This window comes from Leuciscus leuciscus (assembly GCF_965113295.1).
Source record: "Leuciscus leuciscus genome assembly, chromosome: 3".
Lineage (NCBI taxonomy): Eukaryota > Metazoa > Chordata > Actinopteri > Cypriniformes > Leuciscidae > Leuciscus > Leuciscus leuciscus.
Genome location: NC_138727.1, coordinates 52,642,062 through 52,661,866, shown reverse-complemented (window position 1 = coordinate 52,661,866; position 19,805 = coordinate 52,642,062). Strand labels below are relative to the sequence as shown.

The window sequence follows — 19,805 nt, the reverse complement described above, 5'->3', positions numbered from 1 at the left end:
TTAATGCTCGATAAATAATTATTTAATTGAAATTAAGTACCTACTCGATGAGTATGAATTTTTGAATGCTGCCGAAGAAGAAGAATGTTAGCCTAAGTATTGTAATGTTGTTTGTATGAAGCGAACCTGAGGCTGCTTACTCCAATTGGATTTGCTCCAACATTTTTTCCTTTTGGATAATTTTTTGTCCTTTTTTTTCTTCATATTTTCGACTACCTTGTTTGTATATGTTGTTATATTTTGCTTTAGGACCTAAGCCATTATCAGGAATGCATTTTGCCAGCACTTTTTCATTTGTTTTGTGGATTGCCATTCATGTAGGATCTTCTAAGCTTCTACCATTCATATTTGAACTCAAAGTTAAAGGATTATTTATTTACTTATTTTATTTATTTATTTATAACATCATAGTGAAAATGGCAGAACAGTGACATCTACTGAGAAAAGGGAAATGTGAATCTCCTGTTGTCACTCGTGTTTAATAACAGGAAGTCCTCATCCCACAATCTCTATTTCCCATCATCCTCTCTGTTCCTGAACACGACAGCGATGCAAATCATCCTTCACTTCCAGTTTATGGTCATCAACACACAGGTCCAGTTTGGCCTGTTTTAGGGTGTTTGACTCAGTTTAGGTGATCACAGATTCCTCTTGTTTGACGTTGTAGATGCTAACTTGATCACAGGGAAAACTCCACAATGCTTTGACTATATGAGGTTGAATATGCAATATATATTCAATCATACAGTAGTATAAGCATACAGAGTTTTAGAGTGAGAATGAAATCTAGATTTATCTGTGTCTGATCTAATAAAAACCACTTCCTGTGTTGGTACTATTTAAAAACACGGCACACATCTTAAAGACCACACCTCATCTGTGAACACACACTGTAAGACTGTAAGACTGTAAGTTTGAGAAAATAATGGAATCAGGGACATTTTATGTGTGCAGAAATATTACTAACAGATCGAGACCTCCAACACAGAGTCGCAGCAATGATGAAGGAAAAGATCGAAAGCAAAGTAAGCAGAAAGTTTCGTTTGTCGCAGAGACGGTGTCGCTAATGTTTGAGCAGATGAGAAATATTCCAAATGTTTCTCATTATAAAAGAACGTACTCTTTAATTTAGCAAAATCGCTTGATTACTTACAAAGGTTGATTTGAAATGTTATCTAATAATATTGCGTGAATTGTTGTTAACTGATATGTGTGTGTTTTGTCTCTGTTTGTAAGGAGGACGCAGGTGTTTGGTGTTGAAGACAGTGTGTCTCGGGCTCATTTGTGTTCTTCTGCTGGTCTTCATCACACTGTACATCACCATCACAGCAGAGAGAGACCTGTTAAAGAGTTACAAGAGCACAGTTGAAGAGTTCAATCACACTATCATCAGCTTACAGGACAAGAACAATGATCTAATGACTGAAAAAGACCAACTGAAGAACAACTTCAACTCTTTGAGTCAGAAAAACCTGGAGTTAGAGACCAGAGTCAGTAATCTCACTGCTGAGAAAAGTCAGTTACAGGGAAGTGTTGATGCTTTGAATCAGAAGAAACTGGAGTTAGAGACCAGAATCACGTCTTTGAATGAAGAACTGAAGAAGGAAAAATCTAAACAAGGTCAGTACCAATCTGTTTTTAAGTAGATTATTTTTCCATAATTTTCTTTATCTTTATCCAATTAAAAAAAATGGATCTTAAACAATCTCTTAGGAAATCTGTGTGGTCCTGTTTGTTTGTTCAAATCCAATGAGTCGAAGAGCTGGTCTGAGAGCAGGCATTACTGCAGAGATCGAGGAGCTGATCTGATCATTATCAACACTGAAGAGAAGCAGGTGAGATTGTGTGACTGTTAATCAATGAGAGGAATCTCACTCTTTACACGACACACCGTTTTCAACTAAAATCGGGAAACTTATTATGCATTGTGGCCGTTTATTTACATGACAACGGCTTTTTGTGGGCCAGAAAACGCAAACTTTTGCAAACAGGTTTCAAAGTGCAAGTTTTGTAGTTTGTGTAAACTACAAAAACGCAAATTTGTGAAAATGTGCAAATACGCCTACGTATTACTTGTCTATAGGTGTGTAGTATTTCTTCACAAAGTGACATCGCCAATACATACAGCGATACAGCTTTTTAGTCGTTTTTGCTTATCCGTGTGAACAGGGATTGTTTTGACAACGCTGTGGCCTGTACATGATAAACAGATCAGATCATTGCTTTTTCATTTTTAGTACATCATTGCGGTGTAAATGTATGTATATTCTACATTTATATTCACACACAGAAGCACTTAACTTCATTCATCAAGGAGAGAGTGTGGATTGGTTTGTCTGACATTGAGAACGAGGGGATCATGAAATGGGTGGATAATTCAACACTGAATCAAGGGTAAGAGATAAAACCAGTGCAAATGTATTTCAAAAATGAGACTCACAACCTCTAAAAAATAACTGAAGACACAACTCTTCCACAAACACCACAACCAATGAATTTTTGCAAAACAAAACTCTTCTCTCTGTTAAAGGGATACTCCACCGTTTTTTCATATTAAACTATGTTATTCCCTTAACTAAGACGAGTTGATACATACCTCTCTCATCTCAGTGCGTGCACTTAATCGCTCTGGCGCGCGCCGACACTTTGATAGCAGTCAGTTTAGCCCAGTATATTCAATGGTATCTGACAGCAATGCATTTTGAAGTGACCAAACACATCAACGTTTTCCCTATTTAAAAACAGTTACAAGAGTAGTTATACGATCAAGTATGGTGACACAAAATAAAACGTGGCGCTTTTCTAAGCGGGTTAAAAAGGATAACTATAATGTATGGCGGAATAGCACTTTCGGGAGTAATTCGACTCGGCGCAGTAAAAAGTCACGCCTGATCCTCTTCCCACTATAGAGCGCATTTAGGCCACGCCCACACCGGGGGGGGGGGGAACAAACCAACCGTCCCCATTGACTTTGCATTGCGAGAGGTTGCCTCCTTGTCATTTCTTGCTTCTAACAAAAGACAGAAAAATGCCTAAAAGCTGCTGTGTGACAAGGTGTACAGCAAACAAGCTAAAAAACCCAGAAATAAGTTTTTATTAGCTCTCGACCCCAAAAAACGAGTGTTTAGGACATAAAAGTGGATACAGGCAGTTGAGACAGAGCGTCACGTGTCTCATTACTCTGAGAACTAACGTACGCCCGCCGGAGGAGACTGTAATCGGCAACACAGGATAGTTTATCTTACAGAAATATAATATATAAAACTGACATTCGGATATTTGACTCACCAGTGACCAAATGTTTAACTTACTGCACACGTAGTGTATTTTAGTGCATACTGAGTGTCAGGATCCCACAATTTACCCATTCGTTCCAGCCTGTATCCACTTTTATGTCCTCAAACGCTCGTTTTTTGGGGTCGACAGCTTATGAAAACTTATTTCTGGGTTTCTTAGCTTGTTTGCTGTACACCTTGTTACACAGCAGCTTTTAGGCATTATTCTGTCTTTTGTTAGAAGCAAGAAATGACAAGGAGGCAGCCTCTCGCAATGCAAAGTCAATGGAGACAGTTGGTTTGTTTTCCCCCTTGGTGGGCGTGGTCTTCAGATTATGATGCGTTGCGCTCTGTCTCTATTGACAGAAGTGCACGCACTGAGATGAGAGAGGTATGTATCAACTCGTCTTAGTTAAGGGAATAACATAGTTTAATATGAAAAAACGGTGGAGTATCCCTTTAAGTTTTTGCACTTTCTCTTTTGCTCTTGCTTCTGTGCTAAATGTACTCTTTTTGCCACATGTTATTCAGGTTTTGGAATGAAGGGGAGCCAAATAATGCAGGAGACGAGGACTGTGTTGAACTGATTCCTTCAGACTCCATCCAGAACTGGAATGATCTCCCATGCTCTGAGAAGAGGAAAGGGGTTTGTGAAAAATAGGGTTAATCCTGTATTGTCATGTTTCTAATTGTATTATTTTATGGAATCAATCTTATTGTGATTATAAAATTTCTGATTGGGGTTCCTATCTTTTAAAACAGTCTGCTAACAGTCTGCTAATTTAATTTTATTCAAACTGGTATCAATTTAATTTTATAATCTTCTATCACATAAAAAATCACAAATTGAAATGCATAAAAGAAAAATGTAAAACTGTCCACATTTTTTTATTGCTTTAATAAACTTATAACATTAGATTGGGTAAACCTCTAATGTGTTCATGTCTTCCCAGACATCAACAGTGTCGGCCCAGATCCGGCCCACATCTGTGTGGAATACACGTGTACCAGATCTGGGCCGACATATGTTGCTGTCTGGGTTGCTGTAAATATGATCTTATTCTAGCTTTTATCATGAGCCAATAAACTACAGAAGTCTGAAGTGTCCCAGATTGCAATAATTCACCGTATTATGCTGTTGTATGCCTTTGGAACTTTTGAGTTGAATTGTTTTCTCTTTAAATGATCAATATAATCTAAATATAATAAAATGAAAATAATAAAAATAATTTTAAAAAAGGTTTTTTTTTTTCATATTGCGTTCTTACATTTACTGCCTGATGTGTGATTATGGCGAGATATTTCCTCCAGCCCAGCGCAATGCAGCAGAGAGACATTTTATACAATTTATTTATAGTATATAAATAGTATAATACAGTATTTCTAATGTATAGATGTACAGTACTTGTGTTCAAGTTCAAGCACTAACATTTACACCTATGTTGATGTTTGACAGTTGAATAACAGTCCTTCCAAACGAATCTGAAAGTGAGCAACGAATCCACAAAGTGCCTCTCTCAGGACTGTTAGTGAAGGGTACATGCTCACTTTGAGGAAATCACCATTTATGAGCATGTGACACTGAGTGTTCGTTTGAAAGATAGATGGCAGGAGATTTCAAATTTACCTTGAATATAAACAGAATAATTCAAGTTTGTTCAATTGTTGAGATACATTTTTGTCTTTGCATGAACCGTATTTATATTTCTGTAGGAAATGAATGGGTTTAATTGTACACGTGTTTGAATCTAAAGAAGAAATGCTACATTTATGAAGTCAGTAATTTGTTGTTTCTTCTTTTGGGAAATTTTTGGGCTGTTGATTGTTTTGTTGTAGTTTCCCAGACAGCAACATAGTGTCAGCCAGATCCGGCCCACATCTGGTACACTTGGATTCTGCACAGTCCAGATGTGGTCCGGATCTGGGCCGGAACTATATGTTGCTGTCTTTCTTATCTGTGTTTAATAGATGTACACATGAAGGCATCCATTCAATGTCTCTGTTCTTCTGATCATCATCCTCTCTGTCACTGAACACCACAGTACTGTCTCATAAAAGAAACAATGTAAAATCTTAATGACAGAAAGTGTCCTTATGTTTATACACTAGAGGGGGCTAAAGATCATTCTCACACTGAGACAGTTTGTCTCTTCACCATACAATACATTTCAGACAATATGCACATATATATACATACTGGCATATAATCCTGCTGTGCTGTACATAAAGCAAGATTGATTTGATATTGTTTCAATGTTGATTCAATGTAAAATAAGTGATTTAATTTAAAGCTGCAGTCTGTAGTTTTTCCTCTCTGTCCGAAATCTGAAATTGCAGTTATTTGCGGAATTATCAACTTTATGTAACGGGACTGTAAGTCTCGCCTCGTAGGGGAAAATTAAAACATTACCCTGGAAGCCTTAAAAGCGAAAGGATCCAGTGCTTTGAGCCTCAATATACATATTATGTGTATATGTTTTACCTTACACTATTTTAGGATATACTGCAGGAATAGGTATTGTAGGCTTCAGGTGAGTATGTCGATACGGTGGCTTCCTGAAGTGCATGTGATGAAAAAACTCAAATTCACATCCCCACCACCCTAATCCCAATAGTGCAAGTGAGGCGCCCATACCCCAAGGTAAGTTAAAAAATAACTGTCAAATGTCTTAATTTTAACAATTAGTAATTTATTTTTCTTCGCTTAGGAAATGATATTCCTCCTGGAAGGGTATATTTCAATAGAATAAAATAACAAAAAGTAACACAAATAAAATAGTTATTCGGGATTTCTTGTAAAACCTTCGAATGGTTAACACTTAAAAAAAAATGATTTTAACACATCAGAAATGTTTCCTGAAAATTAATTTCAGTATTAGGGCACAAACTGATTTACAAACAACAATGGATGTTGATGACTCTTAGTTCAATCTCTTATAGTTCAATCCAAGTGATTCACTTCAAATAACTCATTACATTCAAATGACTCACTTCGAATAACTCATTTCAAATACGTAGATGCATAGATATCATATAATAAAGGCTAGATGTCTCGTCTGCGCTGCTGGCCAATGGAGGTCGACGTCCGCACACGGTGGCCATCTTGCCACAGGGAGCTCGCTCACTCGTAACATTGTGTTTTAATCAGCCCGATCTCATCCCAAGTCGTCATATACTGATGCTTTTGACATTTCGTCTACATCAAACGCACATCGCACCCTTTAGCGTCAATATGAGACGCAGATAGATATGGGCCAGAAGGCGCCTCCTAGCGGTCTAACCCTAACCCTACCCCAGACCTAAACCTACCCATAACCGAACAAAGCTCTGTGCGTCTCATATTGACACTAAAGGGTGCCATGTGCGTTTGATGTAGACGAAATGTCAGAAGCGTCAGTATATGACGCTCTAGGATGAGAATGCGTTGGTTTTAATGGTGCATGTACTTTTAAATAACCATAACTTGCTCAATTTTCTACCGATTTTCAAACGGTTTGGTTTGTTATAAACATCAGAGATGTAGTTATGACACTGCATACATATGAATAATTAAGAAAATCTGCAATTTCAACATGTTCCAGCGTTCAGAATTATAGCCACGTTAATAACGTTTGTAAGAAACCAAACCGTTTGTAAATCCGTCAAGATTTCAGCGAGATAAGAGGATTTGTGTTCGTGCTGATCACTCACCTTACTTCAGATACCACAGAGCTCGCCAGAAAGCTTCCCTGTGACAAGATGGCCGCCGGTGATGCGGTTCGAGACTCCGCCTTAAGACATCTATATAGCCTTATATGGATATCTATGCGTAGATGACCTTGAAATCACTTTTATGATTCAGTTTCCAATCGACTCACAGTTCCAATCGACAACACAGTTCAAATTGACAGTTGAAACCCTCAGTTCATTCAAACACTCAGTTGCTGTGGCAACGACAACTTTGATGTGATGACTTGTGATGACTTAATAAACAGCTGAGACAGGACAGTGAGATGTCGTAAGGATGGCAGAGTAATAAACAAAAAAAAACCACAAGAAAAGTTTCAGTGCTCGGCCCAGGAAAAAACTCAGGAACTTTCTGGAACAAAAGAAAAGTCGCACGCGGCACGCATAGATCGAATTATCTGAATCACCCAAAAAAATGTCTCTCAAAAACAAATCTTGATCATGGACTATCGTCAGTCTCTTAATAAAAAAATAAAAAAACGAATCACTCCTTCAAAACTGATCGTTCAGCTCACAGACGCATTCTCGCGTATTAAGTGCACTTAAATGATAGCAGAAAAAAAATCAATGTCTCTCGCTCCGACACAGTTTATGAATGACTCAGAAAAACAGTAGGACGCTCAAAAATTCATACTGTCAGAATAACGCCAACAAACAACAACAGTGTTCTGAATGAAACTCACGGCTCCAGCAACTCCCTCTCGTGCTCTCCAACACCATTCTCTGTCCGATGACGCAATCAACCAAATTTCTGCATGTAAAACTATTTACAAGTCCAGAATTGAACTGCCATTAGCCATAACTGAGGTGGTAAAATGTGGTTTAGTCTGAAATAAACAAATAAATATATCTGAATCTGTCTGAATACAGTAAACATAAAGATTCACCTCAGTATACATCATCTATACATGCTAATATTGTCCACAGCGCGGTAAATGGCACTAAACGTGCACATGAATTACACTAAACTGAAACTGAAAGTAAACAGAAACCGCTCTGGCGGAACTGCCGCGCTGAAGTATACACAGCAAAATCCCAAATCAACACTTCTCAGAGTACATATGGTCCCACTATACAGAGTGTTAAAGTAACTCTAAATCAGAGTTAAAGTTAATGAGATAATTAAGTGAATAATTAAGTGATGATCAAGCATTAGTGATGAACACCTGCTGTTAACAAGCAGAATCACTGAAGGAAAGAGGATCAACAAGAACAGAAAAAAGAGAAACACAAGAACTACAACTGACTTCAGCCACAGCTTTAGATGAAATCAACTGAAGAGAAAAGAAGACATTAAATCTGTGAAGATCTCAGCAGAGGAGGATTAAACAACTCCACAAACAGCATTTCCAGCTTCTCTTAGTACTAACCTTTATTTCTGTCCGACGTCTAAAGAAGCTCTTATTGATAATTATCAGAGGTATAGATGTTGATATTTTATTGAAAATATTTGGTCACTGTTATGGTGATCAGTATTTGTTTTTGTTGGGCAGTTTGACTCTTAGCTTTTTATGTGAGTTGGTGGTTATTGTATCAGTGTTTATTATTGTGATGTCCCAGATCCAGAGATTATTAGGTGATTATCAAGTGATTTAGTTTTTATCATCATAGTAGAATGATTCACTAATATTATCACTAGTGGTTACCCAGATGTTTCGGCCCACATCTGGCACACGTGGAAAGATGATCTGGCCCACATGCAGCGTGGAATGACGGCCCTTGGGCGGCTCACTCCTGTTTGCCAGATCTGGGCCACAATCAGGCCATAGCAATGCCACATGTCTGCCAAGAGCAAAGAAATAAACCAGAACTGGACCTTATCTGAGCCACAAAATCTGTGTATATTAAATATGGAGTCATCTCAGCCTTAATAAGCCTGTTAACAAGCAGAATCACTGAAGGAAAGAAGAGAACAGAAAAAGAGACGAGCAGAAACACAAGAACTACAATTAAATCTGTGAAGATCTCAGCAGAGGAGGATTAAACAACTCCACAAACAGCATTACCTGTTCTCTTCTTTCCTTCAGTACACAACTTTCAAAAGCTGCATTACGTCGCTATAGTGTGGACTGGTGACCGAGGGATTAGGGTTTCATTTGGGACAGAGTCTTAGAGATGGTGTGGATTTAGTGTGCGTGAAGTGTACTGCACTATGGACAGTCTTGCACACTTACTTCCCGTCATGTGCACACGCTCTCAAGTGACCAAGACCGCAAGTGTGGGTATTTGGACAGACCCAGAAAACATCCCCATCACAGAAGAGAGAGAAAGAGAGACCTGTTTAAGAGTTTGATAATCTTTCTCTGACACAGATCTGCAAACTTTACCGTCATGGTTCTCATTTGTTCTGAAGTGCACGTTCACATAAAGCAATGCTGATCCTTACGCTTCAAAGGAGAAAAAATGGTTAGGATTAAAACACCAGTGATTACATCATCTGTCACCACTTCTTCATCATGATTTTGTAACCCGTTTTGTCAGAGAAATCACTTCCTGTGTTCCTTTTTAGTGTTAGCACTATTTGTGAAACCATGACTATCATTCAATCACAGCTCATCTGTGAACACTTGCTGTCACACATAAGAGTGAATAATGGATTTAGAGGACATTTATGTAAATGTTGAAAATGATGATATGAAGGACATAACTGGACCTCGAACACAGAATCACAGCCAGGATGAAGGAAAAGATCAAAAGTGCAGTAAGTAGAAAGTTTCATTTGAAGAAGAAATGTGTTGTTAACTTTTGAGGAATCTTTTTTTCAAAGAACAACGTGTCCATATTTCTGCATTTATTAACATGAAGTTGCATATTTAACTGTAGATATTCCGCTATGATTATTAAAGAATAAGTTTTTGTTAAAAAGGCCTGTGTATTGTCTAAAGATAAAGGTGGATTTATTTGAGCCTGTATTTCTAATAATATGAATTCTAAGTGAATTGTTGTTAACTGATGTGTGTGTGTTTTGTCTCTGTTTGTCAGGAGGACGCAGGTGTTTGGTGTTGATGACAGTGTGTCTCGGGCTCATTTGTGTTCTTCTGCTGGTCTTCATCACACTTCAGCACATCACCATTACAGATTTAAAAGAGACCAATGAGAAACTGAAGAAAGATTATGGACAAGGTCAGAACAAATCTGTTTTTGTCCAAGTGGTTTCTTTTAAGATACAGTTTTGAAAAGTGTTTATGTACAAAAATCTGCGTGGTCCAGTTTTTTTTTCCATGTCCAACGAGGAGATGAGCTGGAATGACAGCAGGCAGTACTGCAGAGATCGAGGAGCTGATCTGGTCATTATCAACACTGAAGAGAAGCAGGTGAGTTTGTGTGAGTGACTGTTAAAAGGAGTAGTTTACTTTAAAATGAAAATTAGCCCATGATTTACTCACCCTCAAGCCCATCCTAGGTGTATATGATTTTCTTCTTTCCGACGAATACAATCAGAGTTATGATAAACAAATGTTCTGGCTCTTCCAAGCTTTATAATGGCAGTGCATTGCAACCAACAGTTTGAAGCTGAAAAAAAAAAGTGAATCCATCCATCATAAAAGTGCTCCACACTGCTCTGGGGGGTTAATAAAGGACTTTTTTTTTGTGTATGAAAAATATTCATATTTAACATGTTACAAGGGAAAATTCTAGCTTCCGGCCAAACGAACATACTCAGTCTACTTACGCCTAAAGCGCAACTTACGCAACTTAATATAACTCCGATTATTCGTCTGAAAGAAGAATGTTGTATACACCTAGGATGGGCTTGAGGGTGAGTAAATCATGGGCTAATTTTCATTTTAAAGTGATCTACTCCTTTAATCAATGAGTGAGAGCAATCACACTTATTCCTGTTTTTATTCACACACAGAAGTTCATATCTTCATTCATCAAGCATAGAGTGTGGATTGGTTTGTCTGACGAGAACAAGGTCAACTTGACATGGGTGGACAATTCACCACTGAAACAAGGGTAAGACTTAAAACACTTGCATAAAACCACTGCTTAGTTTTAGTCATCATAAAATGGATTATACTCTTCTTCTCTGCTCTTTCACTTCTGGTTCATCTTCTGTACAAGTTTAGGACATGAATTGCTTGTTATGCTCATAATTTGTCATATGTTTGTTAAAACGATTAATTAAACATTTCTTAATAATTCTGACACATTTTATTCAGGTTTTGGGTGACAGGTGAGCCGAATAGTTCTGATGAGAACTGCATTGAACTGGATCCTGGAAGAGACCCGGTGAACAACTGGAATGATCTGCCATGTTCATGGAAGATAAAATGTATTTGTGAGAAATAGGTTTCATGCAGTCTTGTCATGCTTTTACTTCTATTATCTTATGGAATCAATCTTATTTTGATCACATGATTCATTTTTAAGTGTCATGTCTTTCAAAACTGTCAGTTTATTTCATCATGAACTGTTTTCATGTGAAATTCTGCACTTTATCTGACGTGTTCATGTCTTGCTCCATCACAAGCAGCTCTATATTAATATGACCATATTCTAGCTGTTATCGTGATGAGCCTCCTTTGTTAGTCAGAAATGTTGAGGTAAATATCACTTTACAGAAGGTAAAGTCTCCCAGATTGCCCTGATTCTATTCTGATATTGAGTGTCTGCGAAACTGTTTTTGAATTGCCTCTGTTTTAATAAAATGTTCACTTGCCGATTATCACCGCATTTTTGTTTTTATTTCATATTGAATTATTGTGTAGGATCTGCTTTATTGTGCTGTAGAGATTTCCTCCAGTCCAGCAGGGCGCAATAAAGAGCAGATTTATTCCACTAAAGTGATCAGAGAGGAAGAAGAAGACATCAGATCCACAGCACTTGCTTCTGTCATTCAGTGTCTTTGCTGCATCTAGAGACGTTTTTTCCCTCAGGATTCTGGGGAAAGGACGGATTTTGATTCTTTCATTTGGTTATTTAAAACCATGTTCATGCTAATCCTGCACTAAATGATATGTTCTTCAAGATGTTCCAGCAATAAGTAAAAATGGATGTATGGCGACCGTCTGATTAGTTTAAAAGAGAACTAATAACCCCACCAAGAGAAAACCCTGCTTCTTCTTCACCTGCAACAGTTGAGGTCCTTTGTGTAAAGAATCATCTTGACTCTGCTTTCACACTCCCGCTGGATTTACCTCAGACGTCCAGTGATTCGGGCAGTTTTTAAGAGGATCTCTTCCGTAAACACAAGGCCGATTTCTGTGGATCAGACCCTGTGAACCATCATGGCCAAAGTGCAGGTGCTAAACGTGGCTGTTCTGGATAACCCCAGTCCTTTTGGAAACCCGTTTCAGTTCGAGATCACGTTTGAATGCATGGAGGACCTACCTGAAGGTGAGAGATTTCACAAATTAACACTATTTAAACACGAACTTGGTAATTACTGTGTACATAGTCGAATACCGAAGGCTTTAGAAGCATTTTTTGCAGATGTATTTTTTGCAGAATCATAATTCCTTAAACAGCGCGAATAATTCGAATAGTCATGGTGATTTTTTTTACGCGGGAAAAGTCTTATTGTCAGTTGTTAATGTTCACGCGCTTAATATTTTGGCGCCGGCGGGGAGTTCGATGACAGCGCGAGTCCGCCCCTCCTTCGCTGATTGGTCTGATTGTGGACCAATGTATTTGTGCTGGTTTTGATTGGTTGGAAGCTATGACGTCACGTGTCTGGAAACGCTATGAAGATTTGCGAGTTATGATTCGTTTACTGGAAATGTTAAATTCGGTTCTATTACTGAAATACATTTGTTTTATTTTATAAACACAAATAAGCGAAGACTCTTGAAGTTATTAGTTAGACTCTTTAATTTGTTTGGTAAATTGTATATCCATATTATGCAAAAATGTACACTCTTAAACGCTAGTCTTGTAGAGTTTGAAAACATTTTTCAATCCCAGACTTGTAAATTATACCAAAGAATTTTGTTGGGCACTACAGTGATACCTAATCCGTTTTATTATTTATCTATGTATGTATATAAGTATAATGTAATGTTATTATGCCATTATATTCTGTACAAGTTTGTATTTGTTGCACGTACAATCAAAATATTGTGCAGGATTTATTTAGTTTTTTTAAAAATTTGTTTTCAATTTTAGTTATGCCTTCTGGACATTGTTACTTTTTCCTCAACATTTGCATTATCATAGTTAAAAAAGAGAAACATTGGGCATGTTTCCACAGTTTTTCACATAAAGAGAATAAAACAATTGTTTTCAGTTATAGCCACCAACTTAACAGTGATTATGACACTTAATGGCCAAATAAAATGCTCATTAAAAGTTGTTGCCATCAATTTGTAGGCCAAACCCTGAAGGCCAATTCACCTTTTAAGAATAGCAGTTTTTTTGTGAGAGTGAGATAAGGTTTGTGGTTAACATTAGGGTAAGACATTTTGTTATACAAATACAAATCCTCAAATAATACCCCTGATATCATAACTAAATATAAAACACTAAATACAAATATAATGACCACAAAGGTTGTCCAATTCGTCAAGCATGTCAACTCACATCCTTGTGGTAATTTTGCACTAAATTTTGCACAGCTTGCAGCTGTTTTTTTTGTTTTTTACCACTGAACATCCTCTCTTGAGTTCATTGTATTGGAAAGACCTTGTGCAAATGTGAGATTTGAATATTTATGATAGCTTATCCCTCTGTTTCTCTCAGATCTGGAGTGGAAGATCATCTACGTGGGCTCTGCAGAGAGCGAGGAGTACGACCAGGTTCTGGACTCGGTTCTGGTCGGCCCGGTTCCTGCAGGAAGACACATGTTTGTGTTTCAGGTGGGCTGAAATACTTCTTCCTGGTTCAGTGCAGTTTGACCATCTTCCCTCTCAGCTCTAAGCCGTATAATTATTCCTTCTTGGTAAATAAATTGCAGTGCACTCACTGCCACCTAGAGATGCATTGAGAAAATACAATGTGAATTTGCAGTAAAGTGCACAATTTGGATTAAAGAGGAATTTTGAGATTTGTCTCAGTTCCAAAAAAGTGCTAAACAATGAAACATTTTACCACTTACAATTAAAGATAGTTGTTGGCCAAATGAATATGTAAATTCAACTGTCCATATCCATGCCTAGATGAGTCCCTAAGAAGTCAGTGAGGTTGTGCTTTGTATGTGATAAGACTATCGGACAAGTTTATCTCCCCGAATACACAGGTTATTTTCTGTTATTTTTCGGGCTGTTACAATATATCGTGTCACAATATATCGCAATACAAAAATGCATTAAAATGTATTGTGTATAGTTCACCCAAAATGAAAATGACTGTGTGAAAAAATTCAAGTTTACGGAGTTTTAGTGTCAGTACTACATTAAACTGCTATATATAATGTTGAATATAATGTATAATAATGCAATAGGGGAATATATGTGGGTCCTGATAATGCCAAATGTCTTATGTTACCAGTAAAAAGTCTACATTATTTTAAATTTATCTAGTCAGTGACAGTGCGCAAGAATATTCATCTAAAATAATTCTGTGCATTGGGTTTCCAGCACCAAGTCCAAGCCTATTTATTTACACACACAATGTAAAACCAAATTTAGTATTTTAAACAACAGTACACTTTTTGTCAACCTTTTCCCATATGTCTTGGAGTATCGCAATAATATGGTATCGTGAGTTCAGTATCGTGATATGTATCGAATCGTGACATGAGGGTATCGTTACACCCCTGGTTATTTTCAGTGGTTACTGTATTGATCTTTTGGTAGCAGTTGAATGCATCATTATAATCAACTGGTAAATTTCCAGAAACTTTCCCAAAAATCCTGGAAAGTTTCAGAAAATTCTGGACAGTTTCTGTAAACTTTGCAACCCTAGACAAAGGGGCGTTTGTAGATATCATGTCATTTAATGAAGGCATCAGAGTGAAGGACGAGTTTCTCTCTCTCTTGACGTGATTGACAGGCGGACGCTCCAAACACTGGGCTGATCCCTGAGAGTGATGCGGTGGGCGTGACCGTAGTGCTGATCACATGCACCTATCGGGGACAGGAATTCATTCGCATCGGCTACTACGTCAACAATGAGTACACAGAACCCGAGCTACGGGAAAACCCACCGGTCAAACCCAACTACGCACAGGTGAGAGATTACATTCAGATTGAGCTTCAGCCGCTAATGTTACAGCACACACACACACACACACACACACACACACACACACACACATACACACACATACACACACATACAAGAGTAGGATTCCACAAATTATGGTTATAATGCTGTTGAAAAATGAATGTACACAAACTAAAGAGTCAAATTAAGACTATTATAAAATAAAGCTCTAAGCCCCTTGAAGCCGTGTTTTACAGTGAGTTTAGACCAGCTCAGGGGCGTTGTTAGACTCGACGCGGAGCGGAGTAAAACCCCCTTAGCTGTTCTAAATCCACTGTAAAACGCGGCTTCAAGGGGCTTATTGCTTTTATAAAACGGTTACTCCATAAAATATTCATTTTAATATTTATTTTATTCATAAAATAAACACCAGCAACAAAAAATGTAACGTTTTAACATATTTATTCCTCCGCCAAACAATGTAGTTCCACAGAGGTTGCTAAGCAACACATGCAGCAACACAGAATCACAAACGGCAGTTGCGCAGTAACACTAATGTGATGCGGTCACAGGTGTGTGTGTTTGTTGAGTCATTTACAACGGCTTTGAACGCAGCTCAACCAATCAGAATCAAGGACTGGAACTATCCGTTTCATAATACTGTTTTGATTTTAAATGTCTTAAAGGTTTATTGATTTGCTAAATAATGAGCCATTATCTCAGTATTTATAATAATTAGCTATGTTTTCATCCAAAGTTGCGAATTTAACTTGCAATTTCATCAAAATCATCACTTCCTGATAAACTGGCGCCAGATATCACTAAGAGAAATGTTAGTTGCTGCAGTTGGATAAGCCGCTGTTGGTCTTTTTTCATACATGAATGAAACTCAGTAGAGCGTTTGTGAGCAGACGTCACAGTTACGTCACTTGCGGCTGCGCACACATCGCGGCGGCAGAATAACTGTGGTAACAAGTGGAGGAAAATGGGCAAAATCTAGGAAAAAAGAGGATGTCAGAATCAAAATGCATAAAAAGATGGTCTTAATTATAATAATAGTACAATAATATTCACATATGCAGTTCATTGGTGGCATAATGTATTAGCCCTACATTTACAGCATGAAATAATATTTAAGCCTATCATTTTATCGCAAATTCTGACATTTTCTTGCAATTGTGGGTTTATATCTCTTAATTTGGACTTTATAACTTCATCATTTATAACAATTGTGCGTTTATATCTCTTAATTTGGACTTTATAACTTCATCATTTATAACAATTGTGCGTTTATATCTCTTAATTTGGACTTTATAACTTCATCATTTATAACAATTGTGGGTTTATATCTCTTAATTTGGACTTCATAACTTCATCATTTATAATAATTGTGCGTTTATATCACAATTTTCAGGGAAAAAAGACAGAACAACGAGTTTATATCAATTCTGATTTTTTTTCTTAGAATTGTGAGATATAAACTTGAAATTACCTGTTTTATTCTTCCATAGAGGTCATTATTCTGAACCACTTTGACGACAGATTTTGCTCAGGCTTTTCAGAACGGCCTTTTCAGATGCTCATCGAGGAGTTCATTCAGTAAATGTGTTTCCATCATAGTTTATGTGCATATTTTCTTATCCGATAACACATTTATTTATGCATATTTTATTTATTTATTTTTTATGCAATATCTCAAAATGCGCATAAAAATAGGTGGGTAGAAACCAAATATTAACAGCAAGAAGTAAAATTGAAATAAAATTATTAAAGCATATTTTACACACTGGTTTTTACCGAATGAGCACCGAATTTTTTTTATTATAATGAATTATACATCAATATAACAACACATATAGATATTATTAATACATAATATATTTATATTGAAATTATGAATTTTTACAGGAATATGGGAAGCAGGAATACAGATGTGAGTTTAGACGAGAAGACCCATTAACACTCATACACATGATGCGTGTTATATATTGAGAGTGTGTTTGTGTAACACAGATCTGCTGCATCTGAAATGTGGCAATGCCGGCCAGATCAAAGAGGCAGGTGGCGGCCGCTAATAGCCCAGTATCGTTTATAATTAATTAATTCTGCTAAACCATTCCGGATCGCTGCCATTGTGCGTGTTGTTCCCGAATCCCGTATTTCCATCAATCCCATTCTGTTGTGAATTGAGAGATTCTAAAAGCCATTCAATGAATATGTAAAACTCATTTGACACATAAAGCAGGTGAATGGGAAACAGACACCACTACTGAGATATCATTTAATAATAATATATTGGTAACGGTTTACAATTAGGTTTCCATTTGTTAACATTAGTTAAAGGGATCATGACATGGATTTTTTTTAATAATTTTTATATGTTCCTTAAGAGGTTCTAATAATGTTAAAGTTTTTGTACTAAAAACCCCAAACAAATATATATGAAAGCCTCTGTCTGAAATGATCAGTTTTTAAGGCGCGGCTCCTTTAAGGCTGGTCAGTAAACGCCCACTGTTATGATTGGCTGACGTCACTGCATAGGACACAGTATTAACGCCCACTCGCTATTGCATGTGAGTCAGTGTTTTGAAAACATGATCTATATAAAACCGTCATTTACAGACAAAGCGTTATTTAAAGGTATAGCGGAGGATGTTTTACTTCCTGGTGGGTAGTCTAAACTATTGGTCCTCCTAATTGTCAATCATTCTGGTGAATCAATCAAACTTTTCAAAAAGTGGAGAGGGCGGGTCTTATCTAAAATTTGGAAAGATCCTCCGCTATACCTTTAATGCAGCGATTACACTGTGGCTCGTTCACTAATCAAAATGCTCCGAACAAACATATAATCCTCCAATGTGATTCTGGACGCCGCTCGAATAAAGCACCCACTTGTTTCCGACGCTGGATCCTCTGAAGTCTGCACAGAGATTCAAACCAGCTGTTTAAAATGGACTCGTCAAAGCAAACGTTCTTTCACTCTTCCAGTTGACTAGTGCGTTGAGTACGTCAGAAACTGAACACACATCTAGGCAAGTATCAGCCGTTAAGCGACTGGGTGCCAGTGGGCGGGGCCTATGATGTGATGATGTAAAACTATTGGTTGATGTCTTGCTCTGGAGGCGGGCATATGCAAATATATTTGCCGCTATATCCAAACTAGCCGTTTTTTGGGGGGGATTGATCAAATATACGCTTTGTTTATAATGAGGAGGATGTTTTAAGCTTTGAAAATTGCAGGATGATTGAATGGTACAAATACCTCTATTATGGCCAATCTGATTTGTCATGACCCCTTTAACTACATTAGTTACCATGAGCTAACTTTGAAAAATAGTCTTAATGTTAATTTCAACATTTACTAATACAATATTAAAATCAAAAGTTGTATCTGTTAATATTATTTAATGGAGCTCACATTGAAATAACAGTGAATAATGTATTTTAATTATTGCTCATTGTTAATGTTAGTTAACATTAAAAAACACTGGGTTAAAAACAACCCAATTTGGGTTGTTTTCAACCCAAGGGCTGGGTAAATATAGGACAGAACATTTGTCGGGTTAATTTTACTCAGCGAATTGGGTTGTTTATTTAACCCAGCATAAGGGATTGATTCATTTTTACTATAGTTCTAGTTTTAAATTTTTTAATTTTTTTTACTTCCTCTAAACTTTAAAAAAATAAAATAAATACTCCACACAACCACTGGTTTGCATGATAATCCCTTTATTTTTTTATCATATTTTACAGTATAGCATAATTGATAATGTTGATTTGCATAAAATTAAACGATATACAGAACATTAATGAATTTCATTAACGAATAAAACTCACACAAACCTGCATTTTACCGAAGACACGCACCAATTTGACAAAGCTTTACTGCTCTCTCCTGAAGAGGTTGCAAAAAGCCTGCGATAAATAACTCAACCCCTGGGTTGTTACGTCTTGACTCAGGATCTGGGTAACACAAAAATTACCTAAACACTGAAAAAATGACCCCAAAATGCTAAAGCCAGGATTTAGGTAGAAAAAATAACCCAAGATTATTATTTTTTTAAGTGTAATGTTAACTAGTGGGACCTTACTGTAAAGTGTTACTAATATATTACATTTTAAGGAATAGTGTAAGCATTGAGTCTTTAAAATGTAACACTGACAAATCATTATTCTTTTTGATGTTTTATCATGTTTTTTTTGTGCCGATCCGCAGCTTCAAAGGAACATCTTGGCATCGAACCCTCGGGTGACCCGTTTCCACATTAACTGGGAAGCAACGATGGACAAGATGGAAGATTCGGAGAATGTAGACCCCGCCCCCAACACCATGCTCCCGCCCACTTCCATGCCCGGCAAAGCCCCGCCCCTCGGACTCATGCCCGACAACTCCATGGACTGCTTATAGAACTGACACACAACAACAACCTCATTCATAAAGTAATAAGTGTTGTCTTGTATTTATACACATACATGTTCTCTCAGTTGTGATTGGACACAGTCAGGGACTTTTCAGGCCTTTTCTTGCACTTCCTGTCTCGAACAGCAGGGGGTGGGGCCTACAACATGGGGGCGGAGCCTGCAACAGGGGGTGGAGCCTACAGCACCAGCAGACATGGACTGTTTCTTCAGTTTTCCTCTGGTGCGCATCACTAGTGGAAACATGTTCAGGTCATGAAAACATGTTTCAGTCACATTTCTCTGCGCAGTTAAAAA

General features: G+C 37.3%; 3 protein-coding genes across 4 annotated transcripts in view; all 3 read left to right on the top strand.

Moving 5' to 3' along the window:
* Positions 1 to 4,526, top strand: part of LOC309493808 (uncharacterized protein) — an 89,019-nt gene extending 84,493 nt beyond the window's left edge. Inside the window, exons 1-5 of one of the 2 annotated variants that reach the window (XM_082163066.1) lie at positions 645 to 1,025; positions 1,237 to 1,620; positions 1,714 to 1,835; positions 2,291 to 2,394; positions 3,807 to 4,526. In XM_082163066.1, coding sequence (XP_082019192.1) covers positions 926 to 1,025; positions 1,237 to 1,620; positions 1,714 to 1,835; positions 2,291 to 2,394; positions 3,807 to 3,936 — 840 coding nt within the window. In that variant the 5' untranslated portion in view covers positions 645 to 925 and the 3' untranslated portion in view covers positions 3,937 to 4,526. Of the gene's footprint in view, positions 1 to 644; positions 1,026 to 1,236; positions 1,621 to 1,713; positions 1,836 to 2,290; positions 2,395 to 3,806 lie in introns of those variants that run through there. The other variant, XM_082163065.1, reaches the window with a different exon arrangement.
* Positions 4,527 to 9,507: 4,981 nt separating this feature from the next.
* Positions 9,508 to 11,673, top strand: LOC309493852 (CD209 antigen-like protein D). The gene is made up of 5 exons (XM_082163120.1): positions 9,508 to 9,702; positions 9,984 to 10,124; positions 10,212 to 10,315; positions 10,861 to 10,961; positions 11,168 to 11,673. The coding sequence occupies exons 1-5, from the start codon at positions 9,594 to 9,596 to the stop codon at positions 11,295 to 11,297; spliced, it is 585 nt and encodes a 194-aa protein (XP_082019246.1). The 5' UTR covers positions 9,508 to 9,593; the 3' UTR covers positions 11,298 to 11,673.
* A 145-nt stretch (positions 11,674 to 11,818) lies between these two features.
* Positions 11,819 to 19,805, top strand: part of asf1bb (anti-silencing function 1Bb histone chaperone) — an 8,050-nt gene continuing 63 nt past the window's right edge. The window contains exons 1-4 of the mRNA XM_082163119.1: positions 11,819 to 12,344; positions 13,686 to 13,801; positions 14,937 to 15,113; positions 19,306 to 19,805. The exon at positions 19,306 to 19,805 is cut by the window's right edge and continues 63 nt beyond it. Of these exons, the coding sequence (XP_082019245.1) occupies positions 12,236 to 12,344; positions 13,686 to 13,801; positions 14,937 to 15,113; positions 19,306 to 19,497 (594 nt within the window). The 5' untranslated portion in view covers positions 11,819 to 12,235 and the 3' untranslated portion in view covers positions 19,498 to 19,805. The remainder of the gene's footprint in view (positions 12,345 to 13,685; positions 13,802 to 14,936; positions 15,114 to 19,305) is intronic.